The following is a 25,740-nucleotide window of genomic DNA, read 5'->3' as shown; positions in this document are numbered from 1 at the left end:
CTATTTGTTCACACTAATTACACTGATGCCTAAATGTTAAGTTAGTCCTGACTTATTGAAGTGTTAAAGTGCTTTCTGTGGGACCTTAAAACAGCCACGTTATATAGGGGACACACGGCAGAATACCCGCCTTCATGCATTTATTGTGCACATATCTGCCTTCATCACTAATTCAATGCAGATAGGAAGAAGCAGGACATTACATTAACACTTACATTTATGATGACTGAGAATTTTCCCATTCCACTCAGTATGTTGTACCATATACCTATAGAAAGAAGAGCAAGAGAGAGAGACAAAGAGAGAGGATGGTTCAAGTGATGAGGATGAAGAGAGCGGATGTGTATTAAGCACAGTGACAAAACTTTAAATGGGTTCTGAGAATGAGTCTGTACCAGTTTCCCATAGCTGATGATACATTTCCTTTAAAAGCAGAAATGTCGCCCTAATGGTGGCATAAGAGGAAAAATCAGGGGATTACCAATGTCATTAGGATTTATTCTCTGGGGACCATGAGTATGAAAATTTATGGCAATCCATCCAGCAGTCACTGAGTTATTTCAGTCTGGACCAGTGGTGGACAGGCTGACAGACGGACATCACCATGTTTGACATTACCCAGATGAGTTTTAAACAGATGGTCAGAATCTTTTTTAATTCATACAGGAACATGTTATCCATCATGTTATCCATATGACTTACTGTACAACCTCCGGGCCTAGTATAGCTCTTCAAAAGTCAAAGATGCACAGAGATCAAGCTGACATGAGGGCTGACTCGTTGAAGAAATATGAGCTTTCAGCTGATAGCAACAACATGAATGTACCCCTGCTGCTTGTAGAATCAGCTATGAAACCTGCCTGGCTGCCTGAAAGTGCTGTTAACCCCAAAAGAATTTAATCAGTGTGGCTTCAGTGGCGAGTATTTGTGTCCCATGGTGTTTGTTACAATCCTGGTTGTATGGGAGGGTGCGGTACTTCTGAGTAACTTATGCTCTGTGTGTTTAGCTTTTCCTTTTTCCATGGGTCACATCAGCTTACCAATATCTTTAGCACGTACGGCGACCGGCCTGCGTAGCTCTGTGACAAACTTCTTGGCATCCAGTCTGATCTCGATGACGTTGTTGAGCAGAGCGAAGAGAGGAGCGAGTGGGAATGAAGCCACGAACAGAGAGACGAAACCAAACTGGATGACTGGAGAAGAGAGATGGATCATCAGGCATGCTGCAGGAGGTGTAGTGTGACGAAACATCAATATACTGGAGGAGGTAAATATGCATGATACTGTAGGCCTGTCATAAGGTGGACGTGGTCTATCCTAACATTGTTTCTAATCATGATTACGCCGACATTCAAATGAACGTATCCATATTAAAAGAGTGTGGTCCCATAGCTTCCAGCTATTACTGGACTCCTCACAAAGACGAGGAAAGGTGAGCACATCACTTATGGAAATTCCATTGCTGGACTGTACATAATTGGTTTTACGATGTCTTTAGGACATAAACATAACCCAAGTCACACTTTTCTGCCACGAGCTGCAGTTTAAACAAAGACTTCCTTAAAGAATTTACTGCATTTTGAAGAAAACAAAATCATATGCTTGTGAGATTCGTGTTTACCATCATGTTGGTATCATGGTTGTCAAAACGTGTAAAATGCTACTGTCCCGCTGCAAATATTCTTATTCATTTTCCCTATTTCCATTACTGCCTTGCAGCAGAGTTCACAGACAGTAGCAGCGGGTGGTTATGACTTCAGTCTTTGTCCATCTTAACCTCAAAGCATGTGCCATTTTCTCAACTTAAGCCAACTGAAAAGATTGCTGAGCACTTTTTTTTAAAGAGACAGAGATGCTTTCCAGCCTCGACACAGTCCTGAAAAGCATCTCGGATCCACCTGAAAATGGTGGTCTGAAGTTCAGTTAATCAAACTCCAGATATACCTGAGAGGCATTTACTGGGAGTTGGATAATGCTGCCACATTTATGTTATATCTCATTCTCTCCGGTCTGTTCTGATAATTGTATAATGATGAGAGGACAGTATATTACTCTCCATGTTTACAAAATGGTAGAAAGAAGGAGATCAATGGATGATTTACACAGTGCTACAAGCGAACTTCCTGAGTTTCAAGTGGTGCAACAGTTCAAGTCAGTGGGATTTTGCATGTTGAAGTTGATGTAAACAGAACCACTTAAATGAGTCTTTTCTGCCCTTTGACAGCATAAGAGACATGAGACAGGAATCAAACCAACATCGGAAGCACACATTTCAAACCGCCACTGAGACACCGTCGTCAGATTGACAGTCGTGAATGGTCATTTGTCTGGTCCGGAGTCAGTCTGTCTGTCCAGGCCCTCTCTGTGATTCAGATGATGCCTTTTAAGGTTAAACACTCCACTGCACCGGCTGAACCGGGACTTTTTTTGATTAAGCAGAGTGGGGAACTATGTGTGTGTATCTGTACTGCATGTTTGCGTGCATGCGTGTGTATTGTTATGCAAGTCAGTCTAATTCAATAACCCAGAAACACAACATCCGTGACTAATAATTAAAACTACAGCTGATGGGGGTTTATTGTAGAGCACATCACATCACATTTCTAGTTCTTTGGCTGAAAATGGTTAGCTTCCAGAGGAAGGCTTTAGGTTTGACCACTGATTTTGCAACTGACTGAGACGTCTTTCTTTTGGGTTGCTCAGTAAATGCTCAAAACAACATGCACCTGCTTCCTAAGAATGTGGAGAGGAAACATGAGAAAGACAAGGTGGTTTGCATGACTTTGGCTGATATACGGCTCTGATCGGAGCTGTGGAACTTTAGCAGTGTGGGAACGGGGAATTCCAGCGAGCCGGAGACGGACTGCTTCACCTCGGGACGCCACGCTGAGACAAAGAGCGGGGAGGAAGAAAATACGACGGCGGAGCGGCAAGCGCTAGAGGGCAAGCTTAGAATAACCTCATCATCCACCTGAGCCGAGGTTGACGGGTTCGAGGCTGGCCGCATACACACAAAAAGAGGACACGCACACCTTAAAGACACAGAAATACATAATAACAGAGCTAACGCAAACCCAAAACTACCCGTTCACACACTCACAGCTAGGTGTGAGTGTGTGTTTGCCCATAGAGCTCAGACATTTCTGACATTCCTCCCTGTGCCCTGCAGCGACATCAGCCCAGGCTTCTATCTGTCTTACTCCCCTCCTGCCTCTGTCCTCTGTCCTCTGTCCATATCACATGAAATCTCCACATTATCATATCGCAGCTCCATCAACACTCTAAACAAACCTTGTCTTCAAGACTGTTCTAAACTTATAGGTGTTGATTCCATCAAATGACAGATAACCACTGTGATACATGTAAACCCAATTTCATCATTTCTACATAGAAAGTATCAAAAATCTGCCAGTGTTTCCAGCTGTGAAGAGTTCTTGCGTCTGTCCCTATAGTGCAGATATTTCTAATACGTTCAGTCTGGTCCATCCTCTGGAGGCTTAGTGTTGTTGTTTTAGGTTTTAAATAGTTTAAACCTCAGAGCACAATATTCCTGCTTCACAATCCTTCACATACAGATGTTGGCAGGTTCTAAAGTCAAGCTTGTTGCTGCATGTGTGCTGACTCCATCAAGCAGGAGGAAAATGTTCAGATATATCGAGCTGTGTCTGTATCTGTTTTTCTTTAGAAATGCGTCTCTTTGCGGGCGTGTCCTCCACCATGCCTTCGATGTCTGCTGCCCCTTATCTCGAGGAAAGGGTGGTGGCTTTCTGTGTGGAGTTTGCATGTTCTCCCCGTGTTCACCTAGGGGATCCTCCGTGAAATGAAACCCCCCTCTAAAAACATGCATGAAGATCACCACCTGACCAATGGTAATGGAAAAGAAACTGAGTCCCCGGGCACCAGTCAGATGGCAGCCCACCGCTCCTGGTCTGCTGCGGAGGAAGGACTACCAGGATGGGTCAAACATGGAGAAGAATTTCACTAAGCATGGCATGTGTGTGCATGTACTATGTGGTGTGATGAATAAAGGGATGTCTTTCTTTCTTTCTTTCTTTCTTTCTTTCTTTCTTTCTTTCTTTCTTTCTTTCTTTCTTTTACGTTTGTCTATACGTTTAGTCATTCATTTTCAGTCAGATTCTGTCCTTTCTGGGTGATCTTTGTCATTGACTCTGTCATCGTTAAAATTTTTCCCTTTCTGGGCATCAGTGTGGTTGTGCAAACTGTTTGTGGAAGCACATAGAGGGCAACTTTAAAATCATATCAGAGTGTAGAAACTTAAAGATCTAGAGACGTGCTGATAGCAGTCAAGGCTGGACGTGTGAGTGTGAGCCGTCACATATTCGTACATGTTGTGGGAGCGATCTATGGGTGCAGTATCTGAGGTACTGGGGAATTGGGTAGGCTCCATTCTGCCTTTACATCCACAGTTTTGTCTCCTCGGCAACAAGACAATTAAATCTAATATAATAAATAACAAATTCAATATTTTAGAAGTTGCCCTGCAATCGGCTGGCAACCGGTCCAGGGTGTACCCCGCCTCCCGCCCATTGACAGCCAAGATAGGCTCTGTCCCCCCCCACGACCCCGAAAGGGATAAGCTGCATAGAAAATGGATGGATGGATGGATATTTTAGAAGTTGGACTTATCGCAGCGTCCCACTGTGAAGGAACTGATTGATGAAAGGATGAAGATTTCATCGTGCTTGTGTTGGGAAGGATCACTCAGTGTGGACTGTGGCTCCTAATATGTCTGACTGTCTTTTATTTAATCCAGTGTTTCTCAATTCCGGTCCTCGGGCCCCCCCTGCCCTGCATGTTTTAGATGTTTCCGTCCTCCACCACACCTGATTCAAATGATCAGCTCGTCATCAAGTTCTGCAGTGGCCTGATAATGAGCCATTCATTTGAATCAGGTGTGTTGGAGCATGAAACATCTAGAACATGCAGGGCAGGGGGGGCCCGAGGACTGGAATTGAGAAACACTGATTTAATCCAAGCTGTTGCATCATAAAGTAAATAGAAGAAATTTCATGGGAAAGATGGATTCTCCCATACTTCAAGTGTTTAAATCAGCAAATTGAAAGTCTCTCTCTCCTGAAAAATATTTGTTGTTTATTGTTGCTTTCCTCAGATGTTTGACCTTCACGATGTAGGGTGACACTAGAAAACCATATCAGACACAAATTATTATTATTATTATTATTATTATTATTATTATTATTATTATTATTACATGAAGTTTTTTCATAGGACTTCCATGAACTGCTCACTGTCATCAGCAGTCTGTGACAGAGCACAAAGAGATATACAGTACATATGACAAATCCACTCATGACTGTCACAAAAAAGAAAAATTTCAGTCTTCCACGTTGATTCCTTTAAATAAGTATTCCATCTTTCAGTCCAGTCTATCTCTTCAAAACTTAAGGCTTTATTTTGTCCCTAAAAAAGTTTTGACTGAGCAGGTGTTACTTTGTTATGACTGCATTTGGTTGTAATTGCACAGGAGATGTACCCACAGCTGTGCGTGTGTGTGTGTGTGTGTGTGTGTGTGTGTGTACTCTCAGACATAACAGCCCAACACCTGTAGCTGTTTACCAGCTCCATAAGGTAATTTTCCCCTGACAGACAGTGAAACAGTCCAGTTTACTATTAGAGCTATTTAACCTCTGAATGACCTTAATGATGAAATTTTACAGAATAACGTGCTGTACATTAAAACGTGTGAAAACTAAGAATAATCTTAATTTTATTCAGATTTTGCATGAACACCTCACCTTATCTCTGTTTCCTCTCTACCTGCCAGTCTTTGTCAGGATGAAATGTAATGAGCCTCTGGATTATGTCTGATTTACAGATTTTTTTTTTTACCCCATCGTGTTTTATTTGTGCCAGCCACAGTAAAGACAGACTGGTGGTTCCAAACCATGACACTGCCAAGCTTCCCGCGGAGTCCGAGTTGACTAATGTAAAAATGATGTGGACATTTACTGGTTTCTTGCATTGGACCAGCCATCGAATGCAACAAATGTATTAAAACATGTCAAAATTGAGTACAGTAAAAGTCCACACTGCTCACTTAACTTAGGTTCCATAGGGTCAAGAGTCATGACTAAAGTCTTTGTCAGATCAACGTAACTCAGGTCGTTTAAGGAATTTTAACAACTGGCAAATGCTGTTCATAAAGGACACATCCTACAGGTATGCACTTTTACCTGAGTATGTCATGTCGGTCTTCGCAGACACAGATCACATAACACCTCTCAGTATGTTCAAGGGTGCTCATTTAAACTTACATTGGTGCCTAAATGGCTGCTCTTCATCCCTGAGGCTAGTTTTCTGTGTGTGTGGTGTTTGTGCGTGCAGACTCACTCATCTCCATGTATTCAGGCGTGAGGCCCTCAAAGGGAGCCAGGGCGTAGTCCAGGTTCCACTGCTGCGGAGGCCTCTCCTCGTCCATCTCCTTCTCTGCTGATCCCTTATCCTTTATCGCACGCACAAGCTTCTTCAGCTTCCTGAAATGTACATAAAATATGAACTGCACATATAATCAAATTTTAAAAAAAAAGGTTCATTTGTACTCAGCACTGAATTTGATAATTATTCATCAAAGTTAAAAAGCTGCACTTGGCACCTTCACTGCAGCTGGAAGAATACATTTCAAATCCTGATTCCAATGGAAAAAAGAAGTGCGTCTCCCAAACAAATAAACAATTTACTTTACAAGGCACTGAACCTAAATGCTCTTCATCTGTGAATGTGAAGCAGGGTGGTGCTGGTGTAAGCGAGGTGCGCACAGTAAACCTTCCCTGGAACAACAACACAGTCTCTGCTTGTGAAACATGATACACAAGCATGTATTTATATAAGTTAATTTAGTGATTCTATACATTTCATCGTGGACCGACTGGTCCAACAAGCAGAAGCTGACTGTTTTCAAAGAAAGAAACCAGCAGATTAGCATTCAAGTGAAAAGTGAAATTGTGTGATGCTAACAAACTGCTGGGAACGCAGCGAGGGGGGGAGAGAGAGTTTTATGTGTGTGTTTCTGAGAGTACATGCCTGTAAATAACGACCACTCATGGTGCATGTGTAGGTGTGTGTCTGTGTACAGTGTGTGTCCGTGTGAAGTGATGCATGTATGAACTCTGTGGACAAACATGCTGGACTTTTGTGTAACAGTGTGTGTTCTGTGGACGTATTGTTGTGTATACATGCGGGAGTGCATGTGACTGTGTGTGCTGCTTGTAAAAGAATTCTAATAAAAGCAGCTAAATGCTTGACTGCATTATTTATGTGGTTATCACACACACACACACACACACACACACACAACACAGGAGTTACAGATGGCATGGCGCATTCAAGGAGCCGCTGAACATATAAATGTTTACTGTCCATTAAACACACACAGTTGCATACAGTGTGTCCACACTCATGGACAAACACACACATTTTAAAGTCTGTTTGAGCACACACACACACACACATACACTCCAGTCATGTTACTGGTGCTGGTCTGAAAGGAGATTAGAGGATTCTGATGTAGGTCAAGACTCTCTTACTCTCTGTTCACCTCCTTCACGCCTGGTTCCTTTTGTTTACTATTGATGATTGGTGATTCCATAACTGCTCATACATCTTGTGAAAAATGCGTCAAAAGGCATCGATTATTTTATTCAACCTGCACAAAGTAATATATTTGACATTTTGACATCAGTGATGCAGTCGTCCATAGCTGTGGCCGTAAAGTCGGCGGTGCCTGTCGTGGCGGCAACCCCCGAACCCGGTGGTGGACACCGGAAGTAAGGGATGCCGTCAAGCTGAAGAAGGAGTCCTATCGGGCCTGGTTGGCTCATAGGACTCCTGAGGCAGCTGATGGGTACCGGCAGACCAAGCGTGCGGCAGCTCGGGCGGTTGTAGAAGCAAAAACTCGGGTCTGGGAGGAGTTCGGGGAGGCCATGGAGGAGGACTACCGGTTGGCCTCGAGGAAATTCTGGCAAACCGTTCGGCGCCTCAGGAGGGGGAAGCAGCTTTCTGTCAACACTGTTTACAGTGGAGGTGGGGAGCTGTTGACCTCGACTGGGGATATTGTCGGGCGGTGGAAGGAATACTTCGAGGATCTCCTCAATCCCTCTGTCATGTCTTCCGTAGAGGAAGCAGAGACTGGGGACTTGGAGGTCGATTCATTCATCACCGGGGCTGAAGTCACTGAGGCAGTTCGCAAGCTCCTCGGTGGCAAAGCGCCGGGGGTGGATGAGATCCGCCCTGAGTACCTCAAGTCTCTGGATGTTGTAGGACTGTCTTGGTTGACACGCCTCTGCAGCATCGCGTGGCAGACGGGGACAGTGCCTCTGGACTGGCAGACTGGGGTGGTGGTCCCTCTTTTTAAAAAGGGGGACCGGAGGGTGTGTTCCAACTATCGGGGGATCACACTCCTCAGCCTCCCTGGTAAAGTCTATTCCAGGGTACTGGAGAGGAGAATCCGGCCGATAGTCGAACCCCGGATTCAAGAGGAACAATGCGGTTTTCGTCCTGGCCGTGGAACACTGGACCAGCTCTATACCCTCCGCAGGGTGCTTGAGGGTTCATGGGAGTTTGCCCAAACAGTCCACATGTGCTTCGTGGACTTGGAGAAGGCATTCGACCGTGTCCCTCGCGTCATTCTGTGGGAGGTGCTCCAGGAGTATGGGGTTGGAGGCCCTCTGTTGAGGGCTGTACAGTCCCTGTACAACCGGAGCAGGAGCTTGGTCCGCATTGCCGGCAGTAAGTCGGACCTGTTCCCAGTGCATGTTGGACTCCGGCAGGGCTGCCCTATGTCACCGGTTCTGTTCATCATTTTTATGGACAGGATTTCTAGGCGCAGCCAGGGGCCGGAGGGGGTTCGGTTCGGGGGCCGGCAGATTTCGTCTCTGCTTTTCGCGGATGATGTTGTCTTGTTGGCTTCCTCGAGCCAGGACCTTCAGCATGCGCTGGGGCGGTTCGCAGCCGAGTGTGAAGCAGCTGGGATGAGAGTTAGCACCTCCAAGTCCGAGGCCATGGTTCTCGACCGGAAAAAGGTGGCTTGCTCCCTTCAGGTTGGAGGAGAGTTCCTGCCTCAAGTGGAGGAGTTTAAGTATCTTGGGATCCTGTTCACGAGTGAGGGAAGGATGGAACGTGAGATTGACAGGCGGATCGGTGCAGCGGCTGCAGTAATGCGGTCGCTGTATCGGTCTGTCGTGGTAAAGAAGGAGCTGAGCCGAAAGGCGAAGCTCTCGATTTACCGGTCAATCTACGTTCCTACCCTCACCTATGGTCATGAACTTTGGGTCATGACCGAAAGAACGAGGTCCCGGATACAAGCGGCTGAAATGAGTTTCCTCCGCAGGGTGGCGGAGCGCTCCCTTAGAGATAGGGTGAGGAGCTCTGTCACCCGGGAGGAGCTCAGAGTAGAGTCGCTGCTCCTCCGCATCGAGAGGAGTCAGCTGAGGTGGCTCGGGCATCTCTATCGGATGCCCCCTGGACGCCTCCCTAGGGAGGTGTTCCAGGCATGTCCCACCGGGAGGAGGCCCCGGGGAAGACCCAGGACACGCTGGGGTGACTACGTCGCTCGGCTGGCCTGGGAACGCCTCGGGATCCCCCCGGAAGAGTTGGAGGAAGTGTCCGGGGAGAGGGAAGTCTGGGCGTCCCTGCTCAGACTGCTCCCCCCGCAACCCGGCCCCGGATAAGCGGAAGATAATGGATGGATGGATGGATTTTGACATCAGTGTGAAAAGTGTCACTTGTACAGATAATTATCAACTAACTCTACAACCCTATGCAGCTCTTCACTGCGTGTTAACCTGAGCATCAAGCTAAAGATTCTCCCAGCAGTGTTTTTAAAGGACAGATCAACATTGGACTGACAGCCATCAGTGGTGAGAAACATGAATCTACATGGGGCGATAATGTTGCACCCAGTACCAGCTTGCATGTAAGCAGAAAAAAAACATAATTACTATTAATTGGACAGCATTTCGGGGCTGTTTTTGCTGCCCTCTAGTGGTCCAAATTTAAACTTAAACATACAAATGTCTAAACATTTTAAATACTCAGTTTTGGAAGTGAGTTTTGCTGTGGGCTACAATATAAGACTCGCTATTTTAGTCCACATTTGTTCATATTTTGTCAAATTGTCACCATTAAATTATGCTAAATTAGCGATTAGCATTCCTGTTTGCAGTACTAATCACTGGAGTTCCCCATGAAGCTGCACACTAGCCCACAGCACAAGACTGTGGTTTTACTGGTCAACTCCCAGTCGTGAAAGCTTTTCGAGTGGATGAGTGTGAGGCAGATGAGTAGATGGTATGTAGATGATATGGTGGTATGCGCCATGGCTCGCTGATCCCTCAGGATGTCCTGAAGAAAGCTCAGCGTTTGATGAGACTCACCAACAGGTTAGGAGGTCAAACTGTGCTTACAGCAAAAGGCAGTCAAAAGGCACCTCTGCTGTGTGATGGGTGTTATAAACAGAGCTGACCTCTGATCTGTGGTATTTGCTCGTAAAAGCAGAGCTGTTACACAGGATGAAGCACCATTGCACAGACATGAGAGGAATGTCATCAGAACAACACGGGAGAGGGAATCTCTTAAGCGCTTGTGAGTAAGCATGTGTGAATGTAAGTATGCATGTTAGCTGTCACCAGACTAAATATCCCCCCCCTTGAGCTCATCATTTGACCGCTATGTGACTTGGTCGGCACATGCAGAAAAAAAGAATACATTATACTCACGGGATGCCGATCTCAAAGATGTTGTTCTGGATCAGCTGCTTCCCCAGCATGATGATGCTGAGCTGGATGCACAGCTCAATGAGGCAGCCTCCTGGCGCACACTGAGGGAGACACACACTTCATTTGTACACTGAGTCTTTATCATTTTGGGTTTTGCTGATTCGGCCCAGTGAAAGGAAACACAGATGCGCAGTTGGGTGACAAACCTCTTCCATCCGATAATCATTAAAGACATACACGTAGTTTCCAGGTCGACCAGCAAACCTGCGAAAACACACAAATTCACAGTAAGAGATTTCACCCTGTAGTGATGTGTATTATTGGCATCAGGTGTAATCCAGCTTAAATGCAAGGCTTGTTAATGCACATCATCACTGTCAGAAGAAAACCACGTATCTCCAAACATGGAGATTTTGACGTTTTCACATAAACAGATGGACTGACTATACTCTGATGTGAGCTGAATGCATTGACACAAAGCTGAAGACGTCTTGCAGATACATGTTTTCCACCCCTCCCACACACTCGAGTGCAGGACTTACCGTCCCTTGAAGAAAGCCACGTAAAAGATGGGTGCGTACGCGTTCATAAACTTGAGCAAGAAGGCTTTCAGGATGAGGCGCTCCTCAAAGTTGGTTTCTGTTTTAGGAATCTCTGAAAAACAAGTGACACAGGGGAAAGTGTAAGAAAGACTTGGCAGGGTAGTGTTTCCTGTGGTCAAGGGGGCGAGAGAGAAGCAGGGCAGGTTAAATGACACATGAAGTGGAATGTATGTCCAGTATACTAGGAGTGGTTTTTATCAGGTGATTGCATGAGAACTCTGAGTCTGACAAAAGTGGTGATTCAGTCTGACTCTTGAATTGGAGTTATAATCACTGTGGTGGAAGTAGGTTAAAATACTGGCACTTTTTTTCATGGCCTACACTCCCTCTCTCTCTATCTCTCTCTCTCACACACCCTCTTTCTCACACCCCCTCCAATTCTTTTCCTCTGTTTCAGAGGTTTTGAATATGAATGTGCATGTGGTAGAAACCTCCCGGGATGACTGATGGGATGACTGGAGCATGAAAGCATCAAAGTTTCATCAAACAGTCCACCAAGAGGCAGAAAGCCTCTCCCAGTCTCTCACAGATGCAGAGTGATTACGTGTGAAAATCTTGATTTTGTTCATTGAGTTGCTTCGGCAACATTTGTGAAATATGCCATCATGGATATTGAAAGTGGCCGAGCTAAACTCTGACTCCCATTAGTAATAAGTAAGGAGCAGGGGTGGATTCAGCTGGACACTGAGCACATTTCATTTCTAAAAATATTCTTTGATTGAGGGCACATTCCTAAATTGCTGTTTATTTTAAGGAAGTGAAATGAAAGTGAAGCACAACTGCTCACTTTTCTGTTGGAGAAATATAATAACGACTTAATGCACACAAAACTTGGAAATCTTGCAAAAGCCAAAATTAACACACTTTATTTGGGAAAGATTTGTTTAGATGTTTACATTTGTGATGCTGTGTGCACATACAGTATGTGTTTAACTGTCACTGTTGGATATCTACTGGGACATTATTCTCTATGTAGGCCATGAGGTCAATATATTGTACTACTGTGGGTATAAATACTGGAGTGTTTGCTTTGTTCTGTATTTATTCATTTGAATTATTCCACAAGGGATTGTCCTGTATAAATGACATGCATGAACAATGAAAATGAATTCATTTACTCATTCACAAGTGCTACAACCTTTTTGCCGCATCTGGAAAACAATACGTCGGCTGGATTTGCACAAGCCTTTATGCTGAAAGGAATAGTTTGATATTTTGGGAAGCATACTTGCTTTTTTGTTTAGAGTTAAGATCGATGCCACTTTAGCTTAGTTTAGCCCAGAGACAGAAGCCGGAGAAGGGGATATCCAGTCTCACAGACCATGTGACACATCCACTTTACTCAGCTGGTCCTCACCAGAAAAACTGCCCTGTAGGTCTTTTGAGCAAGTAGGTTATCACAACCTATATTTATGTTTATTGTTAGGCTGCGACCTCTAGTGGTCAGAGTAATTATGACGGGGAAGGAGGAAGTCAGGTGAAGTAGTATTAACGGCAAGAAAGTCCACAGGGTCGATGGATGGCTCAAACAAACACCCAGGAGGCTTCTGTTTGCATCCTGTCTCAAACCGTAAGTTTATATCAACTTTTTTCAATCATGTGACGGCGAAGGTGTGGTACACCTGTTACTGGTACTCTCCAGTGATGATATGTCATTTTGGTAGCCACTGACAATCAACCTATTTAGCCATAAGTATGAGGATGTGGTGACTTTACGCAGCCACTTCACTACACAACCCCTGAGGTCTTTTCCTAAACCTAACCGAGTAGTTTCGGTTTCAGTAGTTTCAGTAGTTTGTTATGTGCTCCATTTTTTTATGCATGTTGCCTCAAAGCTGTACTGCACGGGGTTTCCAAAGCCACCATGCACTTACTAAGAGGAAATGTATGTATTTCTGTACCTAGTTCAGTCAGCCACAATGCCACAGCACCGTAGATTTCATCAAGGATCAGAATAACCACCAGGTTGATGATGACCGCAGTGGCCGTCACCGTTACCCGAACGTTGGACTTGGTCTCCGGGTCGGGGCTCATCGCCATCAGGGCTGACACTGTGATGCGGTAGACGATGACGCCGAAAACTGCTGAAAACGTCAAGCCAAACTGGGAACAGAACGGAAGAAAGAATAAATTATATACAATAAAAATAAATTAGTCATATTTGTCCAATATTCGCAGCGCAGAGGCTGGAATTAATATTTCAAAGAATACATCGATGTAGGTCACTCATATACTCACTTATGTACATTAGCTGTGTCGTATATATGTTTATTTTCCTATTTAAAGTCATTCATACATACTGAGAAAATGCATGAATCTAAGTAAAGCATTAACCTGATTTTTATGTACTGACCATAAAGAGGATAGAGGAAACATTGATGAAGTATCCAGGAAGACGGTCTTTCCAGGTCAGCTTCTCTATGGCAGCCTGACAAGACGGGGGAGGGGGGAGGACAGAGGGGGGAAAGGGAGGAAAAGTTGGCAGTCACTCACACAATGTCCAATGCTTCATCAACTTCTGTTGGGAAATCTGTGATGCAGAACAGAGCCGCCTTCTGCGACACGACAAAAGAAAACAAAGGAAGCAAAAAGCTGCTTCATATGGTTGCATTGATTAAAAAACAAATGTCCTAATGTGAAAAGCATTGTCACAGTTCTCTTTCCGCCTTTCAAATGGTGTCTGAAAGCTGAATGGAGAGTTGAAGCAACAGCAGGATTTGTACTTCACCGCCTCCGCAGGAAGTGCTACTACGTCTCAACAGAGAGACATAAAGGAGCACAATAGCCCATTTTACAGTCTGCATCCTACATTTACAGACCAGCCGGGAACAAATGTTTTCACTCAACTGTCCCTATAATACTCAGACAACTCCCAGTGCATGTGATTCAACCATTTTCCAAGGCAATGGTATGGTATGGGAACATTTTGTGTTGTTTTAGTATTGAAACAAAATTATACAAAAGAAGACGTTTAACAGCCATTTTTGTTAAGGCATGTAGATAAGTAAGTATATGAAGCCAGGGAAGTGACATCAGAAATAAAACTGGGCCTGAAAACGATACATTGGCACTGAAAGACTTGCATTGGGAAAGCGTGAGCCAAACATTCAATAAGAGCCATGAAGGACACAGTTTTAAGCATCCACACAGGACAAAGTCATCAAGAACAGTTGGACTCAATCATGAAAGTGGTAAAAAAAAAAAAAAAAAGAGGTAAAAAATCAGGAAGGGGAAGGATGAAAAAACATTTCAGACTTTGCTAATGCCCTCTAACCTGCTGACTCCACCCTCACAACCACTCAAATTAGTGTGTATGGTGTGATTCCCTGCACTTAAAACCAGCGGGAGAAGCTGACCTACTTGCATGAAAATGGAAAGCCGCTTCACTGGCCTGGCTGTGGTTAAATATGGTTTGATCTCTGCAAAGGCAAATGCTGCCTCTCCATCCCCAAGTATGTGACCCCCTTTACCCACATACACACATACACCAACATGGCCAGACTCAGGAATCTCTCTCTCTCACACACACACACACACACACACACGCACAGATGTCAGAGTGACAGAGTCTGTACATTGAATGCCTTTAATAGGGCAATTAGCAAGACAGCAGCACCATCTAGTGAACACTTTGGCACAGTGCAACCTGCTATGCACACAATTCACACTGACAGAAAACTTGATGCTAAAACTGGTTTTATAAGAGACCGTGGAGCATTAATGTTTATTCTTGAGCTTCAGTTTATGGTGTAAGTCCATTTCAGAGCATTCAACGTGTCCACAGCTCCTCATTTAGGTCATGTGATGACACCTGAGTCAGCTCGCGAAATGAAGACCATGAAATGTGGCTGAAACCTATGACACCAAGTGGACCTTTGAGACTACAATACACCTTATCATCAATAATAAAAATGCTGCAGTGTGTGTTGACTATGGCAGTGATCAGTGAGGTGAATATTACGAAAGATGCCAGAGAGGAGTCTTAAAATTAAAGCGTGTTTCAAAGCCATCGCACTTCTTCTGGGCCGGAGCTGCGTGTGTGTTTGTGCTGCTTGCTTGTGTTCCCTGTTCAGGCCGTTCCATCTTCTTGTTCAGTCTTTGTTCTCCTCTCCTGTCTGGACTGAGGCTATCTGGCGCTCTGCAGACAGACGAGAGGTTGTTTGAATCTCCAGCATGTGAACACCAACAGTTAACCATCAGTACAGTGAAGTGATAGAACAGTTTCCTTCTAATACAAGCTGAAGCTAAACAAGAAATAAAGTGGCATCTTCCTTAATTTAGTTACACTCCTGATCACATTGCTGCATATCAAGCAACTTGAAGCCACTGTACATCATTTATTTTTCATCAGACTGTGAAGCACTAGATTGATACCTTTGATAGCCATGTGGAAATGGCTGATGGGAGGCAACTATCTATCTCTGCATTAGATGTGAGGAAATAAATGAACTCAAGTATTAAAATTGTGTTATATCTACATTGTGAGCAGCAGCAGTTTATAATTACTTTTACCTTTCAGAAAAGACTTAAATGAACACATTGAATCAACTTACCATGAGGTCACGTGGTTTCTGCAAAGTGTCCAAGATTCTTCCAAACATCTGGATTTCTCTCTGCGTCGTGTCATTTAAACTTCAACGTATTATCATTTATATGTTTTACAACTTTGCGAGCTTGTCTGACTCCTGATATTCAGTTGAGAGGAAATACACATCTACATACAGCCTTCAAAGACATTAGGTATTTGTCCTTATATCCTTTATTAGAAATGTTTTGTTGTATGGAAATGTGCTAAAAAACATTGTTTACACACCTCACGGTGGCATCCTGCCATAATCTCCTGCCAATATGACCCATAATTGTACCTCCCAGTCAGGCTGAGAGAAAATGAATCAGCCTCTCAGCAGGATTCTTTTAATAAATGTGTAAAATAAATAAAAAATAAAGTTTATTTTTCCGCCTAGCAGCGAATACGTCGAGCCACTTTTCTGTTTCATCTCTATATTCAGTATTTTTTAAGAAGTGCCTTTTGGGCCCAAGCCTTAATTTCAAGCAAGATGCTTTTCAGGTCATGTTTTAAACCCACACACACACACACACACACACACACACACACACACACACACACACACACACACACACACACACACACACACACACACACAGGCTGTTGAACCTGGGGGATCGACTTATTCAAGGACAAAGACACCTTCAGAGTAGAGGTGTGTGTGTGTGTGTGTGTGTGTGTGTGTGTGTGTGTGTGTGTGTGTGTGTGTGTGTGTGTGTGTGTGTGTGTGTGTGTGTGTGTGATGGTTGGTGGGGACAGCCGTCAGACAGTAGGGTAGTAGGAAATGGGACAGGTGTTAAATTTGGCTCGTAACCTCCGTTGAGGAAAGCCCACCAAAGCCTTGACTTGACAAAGACTCAGTCGTTACTTCGCGGTGTCACTCGCTCCCTCTGTTCACCCTCCTCCCTCTTGCTATCTCTTTCTCTCTTTTCCTCCTTGTGTCCAAATCCCGGATGTCCTGCAGCGTACCCAGTTTTGAGAAAATGACATATCCTAATGTCACATTAGTTTGGCTGGTGCACTGTCAATGACGTGAGGGCTGAATATGTCTGTTCTTGTTAAATATGTATAATAATATAATACATGTGGCCTGATGGCTAACACTGCACGGGGCAGATGTAGCCCAGTCATTGACAGTGTCTAATGTTGGTACCAAATCCACACAAAGCTGCACAGAACAATATGAAAGCATCGCAAAATTCCCACAATTGAATCCAATGCATCACACTGCAGTGATGCAAAGTTGACTTTTGTGTGGCTCTGCAGCTGTCAGTGATGATACAAAATGATTTACAGACATCAGAGGTCACATTTTACTGCTCACTACAGAGTAAACTACTGAGTGTCTATTACACACACGCACTCACAGAGAGAGAGACACACACACACACAGACTTCACTGTTTTTATAATAGTTGCCAGAAGCTTAAACTGAACATACCACAGATGGTGCATTGAAGAAATCCATATCAGTATCAGATTTCATGCCCTCATGTGGTTCCTTCCTATTATGATGGTAATTGTGATTTATTACGATAAAGAACACAAACCTACATCTAACGCTGCCTCTGTAATAACCACTAATGAATGGTGTAAGCCAGATGGAAGACTCTGCAAGTGCCTGTGCTGGTTTTCCAGTGGTAAGATATTTCAAATCATCCCCTACATATCTTTTTTTTAGCCCTCTGGACATGTCTCACATTATTAGCACTGACAGCTCCTCATCTAAGAAATGATTTGAAAGGTCCTGACAGAGGACTGTCTGCCGCTGAGGAACAGACGTGGCTTCAGTTAATAAATATACCAGAAGGTAAGAAAAAAAGAACATGTTGAATGATGTATGTCCATCATATTATGTCAGGACACATTCAAAGTGCCAAATGAATGTTACTTGTTGAGTATGCATGAGTATTTGATTACTGTACATTAGCAGTGCTTGGTACAGATTGGAGAATGTGTTGTAGTAACAGGTACAAAACACACTGATAAATGAATAAAAGGTAGTAACAATAAACATGTAACATCTGGTTAGCAACATCTGGTACACTTTCATGATAAAGCTTGCTGAGAAGGCTGACAAACAGGTGATTAATGTTATCAAACTCTCAAATTTGGGTACTTAGCAAAATTACTTTTTTTGGGTTCGGAAAAGATTATGGTTTGGCTTAAAATATGTGTGTTATTTACGTACATTAAGTTACGTATGAAAATAAATCAACATTAACTTTTGGTTTCACACAGGACAAGGTCCTGTGCTCCACCCATCTTTCCACCCCACCTTCCTCTGAATGCGAACTTTTCTTGCTCTTTATACTGAACCGTTTGTTGCATCAGGAGGAGATATGGCTGTTCTCCCGGTGAACTGGACTACCCTTCACACGGAAAAATGACACTGAAATAGTACCCAGCAGTGTTGGTAATGCTTGCTAACAAAATTGCAGTAATATTATAATTAATTAATTAATATAATTAGTATTATAATTAATTAATACCTAATTGAGCATTACTGACAGCTATTAAACATTTAGCGGCTAACAACAATGTCAGTAACAAAAGACAGTCTGATGATGTCACGACAGAGCGTGGGATCATTGGAGTTGTTGTCTTTGTCATTTTCAAACCACCTCATTGTCAGTGACAATGAATAATCGCACTCCATCACGAGTGAGCAATAGGCTGCAAACAATAGTAAACTTTCTCTTGGCTAGCTAGCTAGTTTGACTAGTTTGCCTCCCTTGCTCTCTGATGGGGTTATAGCAGCTAAAGGCAGTAAAGGGGATATGAGGCCATTGATGGGCGACCAAATGAAACACATTTACCTCAACTAAGATTACGTATTTCTCTTCGTCTGAACATTGTTGGAATTATTTGGGATAAACAGCTCAACCTGTAACATAGGTCTGGTCGATTTCAGACGTTTTAATGCAGAAATATTAGACGTTTCAGTCGTACTTAAGCTTACAGCCTGTTTCACAGTCTCAGGTAAAGAATCAGAGGGTTCAAGTGTGTGTGTGTGTGTGTGTTTGAGAGAGAGGGAGAGAGCGAGAGATTTCTGTGTCGCCATAGTGACGTTCACTAATCTTACCCCTGGCTTCCTGCCCAGCATGCCTCACTCCCACTCAGCCGCCCTCCCTCCGTCTCTCTCCATCCCTCTCCTCTAAGTCTCCCTCCGTTCATTTGAACATCTCATTGCCTTTTTCTCTTTGTCTCTTCTCATGTGTCGAGCTCTTTGTCTTTTTTAATTTAGTTCCACTGACGATTGATTCGAAAGTCGCTGCCAAATGCTGTGCTGCCAGAGCAGCAGGTGCACAAGTACGGCAACATCATTCAGAAGAGCGCTTTGACAGCAGACGCGTCGACCTGTCATTGGAGGAAAAGCACAGGTGTAACTAATGATATTAATTCATGATGCTTCATGATTCGTGATCCGTCCCATTTAGGTGTTCCACTTGAGTTTATCAGCTTTTATTAATGTTATTTGTTACACTAGTGTCTGGCACTACAAATTGTAGTTTTTGGCAGACGTCACTCCAACAGGGCTAAGTAGTGTATGTGTTGGGGACTATGTTCAGTCACAGATTAATACGCGTTTGGTTACTAAAGACTAATTAAGGCTCAAAATAAACTACAGAGTGTGCATGCAAGGTACTGAGGGAACATGCCACCCTGAGCGACTGTGTGGCTCACTGATACGTTTGTGTAATAGTTTCTGCACAGTAATGGAGCTCTGTGGCACAGAGGAAGTGAATATATCAGGCTGTCACCACGCACATAATACCAAAATGCAATGCATTACTGTGATAAGTAACTTCAACTAAAATCTAACATCCTCATTTCAAGCCCAGATGATGACACTCATCACGACACAGCACATTCTCCGTTAATTTAGTGAACACTCTAGAGAAAATGACCACATGGAAAGGCTTATTTCTTCTCACATACTCCACAAAAAAAAGGCATTCACTCATACTTGATTATTTTTCACCTTTTCTTTCTGTGCAAATGTTAAATTATGCATGAAACAAGATATAAAGTATTAATGGGGAAGGATATAAAAAAGTCAGACGGGTTCTTTTCCCCTCTGTTAAATATAACAATTCGACTATCACTATTATACTGTTGTAGTATACTAGGTTGCGTTTGCATGTTTGCATGCATTATTTAATTTGCAAAGTAATTACTTACATTTCTAGTTGTGGCCAAAAACAGTGGAATTACAGCAGCGCCTGTTAGTTGGATCCAGTCATTGTTGTCATTCAAGTGTTTGAGATAAGTCGTAAGTCGTAAGTGTATGTCGTAAGTTTTGTTTGTGTGTATGTACTCTGTGAAACCTCCCACACACACGCTAACACACTGTCCAGAAAAGGGAACTACACAGACTGATAATCCCTGATTAGCATCAGCTGTCTGTCTCAGGTCCTCCTTAAACATGTCATTAACTACAGCCAGGGCTTGAAAACGTTCAGCAGCTAAACTTGACTTTAGTGAAAGTTGTAGTTTTTCTAACTCACTTCTTGACTTTTTCCGGCTGCTTTAGAACAAAAACACTCTCGATCCTGGATTTTCCATCACGCTGCCTCTGTTTTCATTAATACAGGCTATTGTTCCCTCACCGCTAGTAAATATACTGATTATTTTTGCACAAATGGAGCAAAAATGCCTAAACTAAACAACTGCCATCATTATTCAGTCACTGGAAATATTCAATTCAGGAAGCAAAATACTTTGTGACATCCCCGAGACAGAAAATGTGGCTACTGATATTTAAGTCAACTTCAACTAAGCAAGAAACTAAAAAAACAAACAAAAAAAAAAACCTTTAATCCCTCAAAGAGACCTGTTGTGACCATCAGATATGTGGATTAACATAAAGAATGAAAGGCACACAAACAAATACCTGAGGAGTTGAGACTGTAGAAGCCAGAGGATGGGACAGGAAGAGCAGAACAGAGAGACTGCAGCCTGCAGGAGAGGAGAGGAGAGGAGAGGAGAGGAGAGGAGAGGAGAGGAGAGGAGAGGAGAGGAGAGGAGAGGAGAGGAGAGGAGGAAAGGAAGAGAAAAAAAGGGAAGAGGAAAGGAGGAAGAGGAGGCAAAAGAGGAAAAAGAAGGTGAGAGGAAGAGGAGGAGGAGGAGGAGGAGGAAGGCAAGGGGAGAGGAGGGGTTACCGGTATTCCTGCAGCCATGGCAGACAGTAGTTTTTGTCTCCATCTGTCCTTCCCTGTCACTGTCCCGTCCTCCGGCTTCTCTGGCTGCAAGACAGAAGGACAGGTTACACACACACACACACACACACACACACACACACACACACACACACACACACACACACACACACACACACACACACACACACACACACACACACACACACATACATGCATGGAAAAACATCAGAGTGTCTGCCCTGTGTACAGACCACAGCCCATGTTTACCTCTATTATGAATCTAGTCATATAACTATGAGTAAGTATTACACCAGGCGGCTCACTTTTGTCAGCAGCTGAGCCATGAGTAGCTACAATCTACTGTACTAAATATATTAACTATATATTTATCTCTGTATCTATCATTACACTGCAGCAGCTTGTTGAAACAAATAGATTTAAATGTAAAAAACTGTATATGCGGGTGTGAATGTATTGTACTGTAAAATGTATGCGAGGGATAAAAGCCGACAGGTGATACGCTCCATGACTGCAGGCATTAACAAAGAGGCAAAGAACCACTCGACAGATAGAGAGAGAGATTTTTGATGTTGTTCATATCTTTGTCTTGACACACAACAAGCAACTGTTGACACACCCAGCAACTACAAGAAACACAAGTCACATCCGTCAGGCTTCCTACTTTCATCTCCAGGTCGGGTATTTGGGAAGGCATGGCCGTGATCCTGTGTCATGTCAATTAGAGTTCTTTCCTCACTCGGGCAGGAAGCCATCTGTTGCTGCAGCAGAGTGTATGTGGGCCAACGGGACTCAATGTGATTGACCCAATTTAAAGATGGAATCTAGACCGTTCCCAATCACTGGATTATCACACTAATGTCTGCTGGACACTCTGGAAACCATACTATCAGGATCTATCTGGATCATCAGGATCCATGTGATTCCAAATGAAGACTGAGCCACATGGAAGAGCGTCACGACCAGATGATTACGTTGTTATCTCTGCAGACTGCAGCACGTACAGCACGCATCAGTGTTTTTAAGATGACATTGCTTTTATTATATATCCATATGTCATCAAATGAACGTCATCATTTTCTGTACAAATGAATGAATGAGTTTACTGTGTGATATCGTTTCATTAGTACGGCTGGCAGCCGGGTCCAGCTAAAAGAATGGAATTCATATTTCATAATGCGAACACTCATGACGTGGATGGTAAATATACTCTTACGTACTTACTGTAAATGACAGAGGTTTTTTTTCATCCCTACCTCATTCTTTTTCTTCTTTTTCTTAACTTTCTGCTTCCTTTGTCTCTTCTGAAGCAGAATGGTCTCGTATTTTGGCCTGGGATGTTCCTGAGAGAAAAACAGAGATGAGATGTCTTACATTCACACTGATGATGTTTCTATCTGTGTGTTTTCTGTGTGCATTCATGTGTCTACATATTTGAGCGTACGTGTATACCTCGTCTTCCTCGATGCCTGTCAGATCCCAGCTGAAGCTCAAACTGATCTGACGGCGTTTCCAGTGCTCCAGGAACAGCACAGCTACACAAACACAAAAAAAAGCCGAATCATTCTGATGAAACTCTTTTCAATTATCTGCATCCACACTGACAAGCTGATGCAGTTGTAGGCTTTAAGGTTTGGCAATGATCAGCTGATCACTGACCTCACAGCAGGTGAAGCGTTGAACTACATCCAGAGAGGAATTTTCATATATCACCTGTCCAGTTTCACAAACACTGCTTACTACTAGAAGTTACTGGGCTAGCTTTCTGTAACCTATAATCTTACAACAACATGCACATTCAGGCCATCCTGTTCACACACGCACACACGTAACCTCACCCCACAGAGACATGAAGATGGCGAAGAAGACGGTGGCGGGGTTGTCGAAGAGGTGTGAGGCCCTGGCGGTGCCGCAGGCCGTGCTGAGGTGCCAGAAGTCACAGGCTCCGTCACACAGAGGACACATGGTGAAATTGAGACTCTCGTCGCACATCTCCTGACTGAAGGGTGAGAAAAACAAGATTTAGGCCACACAGCACCTAGACGTTGCAACCTTTATACAGGAACCTTAAAAAGGATGAAAAGTGAATGAAGTTCTGCATTGCCGTTATGGCTTCAGTACCATGAGAAATGAATGGAACTTTTAACACACAAGCGCGATACAATCCCTGTTTTCTCTGCTGTGACCCTATTCATAGTCAGTGTAGGCTGAATTATCAACCTTTTACTTCATGACACACTCACGCTCACACACACGCTGCCAGCCGTACCTTCTGTGATCCTCCCACACACCCCTGACTAAAGCCAGATACAGCAGGTATCTGGGCAATCCCTGTCTAGTGTGTGTATGTCAGGGCATGTGTGCATACATTTAAATTGTAAGAGGAGGAAATCCTAATCTTCTGCATATTAATTGAACTGAAATGCAGGATTTTATAATTGTTTTCTTTCACGAATGAAGCTGCGGTGGACTTTGCAGTACCTGGGTATATTAGTATCCACTGTCGCCACCCCGTAGCCAAAAACAATGATCCCCACGATGGAGGCTGGTATCAGCAGCTGGGTGTAAACACCGAGCCATGCGAAGTACAGACCGATCTTTTCCCCGAAGTACTTCCTGTGGGGTAAGAGGTCAGGTATTAGGAGGTGAAAGTGACAGCGGCGTTCAGGGTCATGGCAGAGCAGACAGTGGAGAATTAAGCAGCACGCAACACAGGAGTGAGACTCCTAAAGCTGTGTTAAAAATAAAACACTAGAACAGAGTAAGAGGTGTTAATGTTTATTTATTTCATTCACTATGCTGAGCTTTTACGATGCTCAGATTTGAGCAAACTCTGCCTCCTATGCTACGACTGGCAGACCTAAACCCCAAACATGAACTCAGTTTGAACCTAGAAGCCCTCTGAAGACATGATTTTAAATCTTTAGTGTTTCTCTGTATCATTAAAGTGTGCAACAATCAAGGTTTTAGTGTTGAAAACAGCATTCTAAGGTATTATTTATTATAGTTTAACACCGCTGATCTGCGTCAGGGGTGGTTTGATGAGATTGATTGACAGTGATCGAGCAACATTAAGAAACAACCCCATAAAAGTCATCCCATTTTGATTTGAATGTCTCTTCTTCCTGATTGGTGCACCATCATATTTTTCCAGCTTTAAGTCAGCGGGAACAGCTCACAGATAAACAAGAAATACAGAAAATCTCTCACAAGGGAATCCAAACCGTTCGAACTCTGGCTGAAAGATTTGTGTGCATGACTCATTGTAAGAGGCTGATTGAGAAAATATGATTTCAGGGCCTTTAATAATTCCTACACATGAGCATGTGATTGGTGTCACTCGCTGGGGTAGTACAAAAAGGCGCTCAAACGTCTGTCTTAGTAATTTGTGATTTAAACTTTTGTGCTCTAGTTTTTATTTAGTTAGTGACTGTATTTCAAAGGTAAAATCGGCAAAGTAACAAAGTTAATGAACTTTCCTTTTGCTGATCAGCTGTAAGACGTCTATGATTTCTGTCATGCTGAGTTGATGAAACAAAAACAGTTAGGCCTGAAGAGGAACTGATGTGATTTCCACGTGTCGGTGCTGGGGTCACCTGATGAGATCGACGGGCTGGTACTTGTAAAAGGCTGAGTATCTGGCCCACTCGTCATGCAGGACCTGATGATGGACAGGAGAGAGAGACAGAGATGGAGTCAGAGTGGGTGGATGCCGTCATGTGCGTTTACCAGGTGCGGCAGGTTGAAAATCAACAAACAGTCCTCAGAGGCAGAGCTGATCTCAGTGGATGAAGCCAGACAACTGCAGTTTGAGGAACGTTATCCCAAAGCAAAGAGAGGAAAAGGTAAAGGAGGAGGAAGATAATAAGAATATCATCATCCCGCCACAGCAGACTTTCTGGTTGAACAGTTGAATGAAGAGGTTGCTATTGATATTTCTCACTTACATTCTGACCGGAGTTCACTGCTTTTTTGCCGTTTCATTTTTTTCACGGTGCTAACCTTCACTCCAAAAGCACTTTCTGTTTTGCTCCGTCCTTTGAAATTCAAGTCAGTCAGTGAACGCTGCTTCTCTGCCCCGAGCGCAGCTCTGCCTCTCAGAAATGTTTACTGAACTTAAACTCCAATCTGTGACAGTGTTAGACAGATGGGAAGGAGGAACAAACTCAGAGAAGATGAAACCATTGTTTAGAGAAGTGCAGGTTGCCTGGCTTGTCAGCTGTTGGAAGTTTAAAAGGTCCAGACTTTGAGATGACAGGTGTTTTTGTCTTGTAGCATACTAAACAGCCCCAGCGCTGTAGCACATTAGCAAGGTCACCTTCTGAAGTGCCGGAGCAGTGGTAGTCTACAGTAGTGAACTTTTAGGAATTTTTCATTCATCAGAGAAAGATAATGTCTACCTGTCTGTCGTTCCTCTCCTCAAGCTGTCCGATCACCTTGTAGTCACCCTGAGGAGTAAGAAAAGAGGAAATCCAGCAGCACATTCTCACACGCACAGATTTTAAAACAATGTTCCCTTTTTGGGGTTGTTAAAATCTACTTCAGGGGGAAATGAAGCTGCAGATACTTAAAACTTGCTTCGGACAGGAAATATATCACAGTGGTGTCTCTAGCTCAGTCGCTATTATCAAATTA

The 25,740-nt window shown here is 43.6% G+C and overlaps 1 protein-coding gene across 1 annotated transcript in view; it reads right to left on the bottom strand.

The window, feature by feature from the left end:
• ano2b (anoctamin 2b) overlaps positions 1–25,740 on the bottom strand; it is a 54,956-nt gene that overhangs the window by 14,371 nt on the left and 14,845 nt on the right. Inside the window, exons 8-21 of the mRNA XM_070992117.1 lie at positions 25,506–25,553; positions 24,702–24,766; positions 23,587–23,721; positions 22,944–23,104; positions 22,558–22,640; positions 22,362–22,448; positions 13,710–13,784; positions 13,258–13,459; positions 11,297–11,408; positions 10,961–11,018; positions 10,755–10,855; positions 6,373–6,515; positions 1,041–1,193; positions 216–268 (exon numbers count right to left, since the gene is read on the bottom strand). Coding sequence (XP_070848218.1) covers positions 216–268; positions 1,041–1,193; positions 6,373–6,515; positions 10,755–10,855; positions 10,961–11,018; positions 11,297–11,408; positions 13,258–13,459; positions 13,710–13,784; positions 22,362–22,448; positions 22,558–22,640; positions 22,944–23,104; positions 23,587–23,721; positions 24,702–24,766; positions 25,506–25,553 — 1,476 coding nt within the window. The remainder of the gene's footprint in view (positions 1–215; positions 269–1,040; positions 1,194–6,372; positions 6,516–10,754; positions 10,856–10,960; positions 11,019–11,296; positions 11,409–13,257; positions 13,460–13,709; positions 13,785–22,361; positions 22,449–22,557; positions 22,641–22,943; positions 23,105–23,586; positions 23,722–24,701; positions 24,767–25,505; positions 25,554–25,740) is intronic.

The sequence above is a fragment of the Chaetodon trifascialis genome, chromosome 22 (genome assembly GCF_039877785.1).
Source record: "Chaetodon trifascialis isolate fChaTrf1 chromosome 22, fChaTrf1.hap1, whole genome shotgun sequence".
In the NCBI taxonomy this organism is placed as follows: domain Eukaryota; kingdom Metazoa; phylum Chordata; class Actinopteri; order Chaetodontiformes; family Chaetodontidae; genus Chaetodon; species Chaetodon trifascialis.
This window is presented reverse-complemented; position numbering and strand designations above follow the sequence as displayed.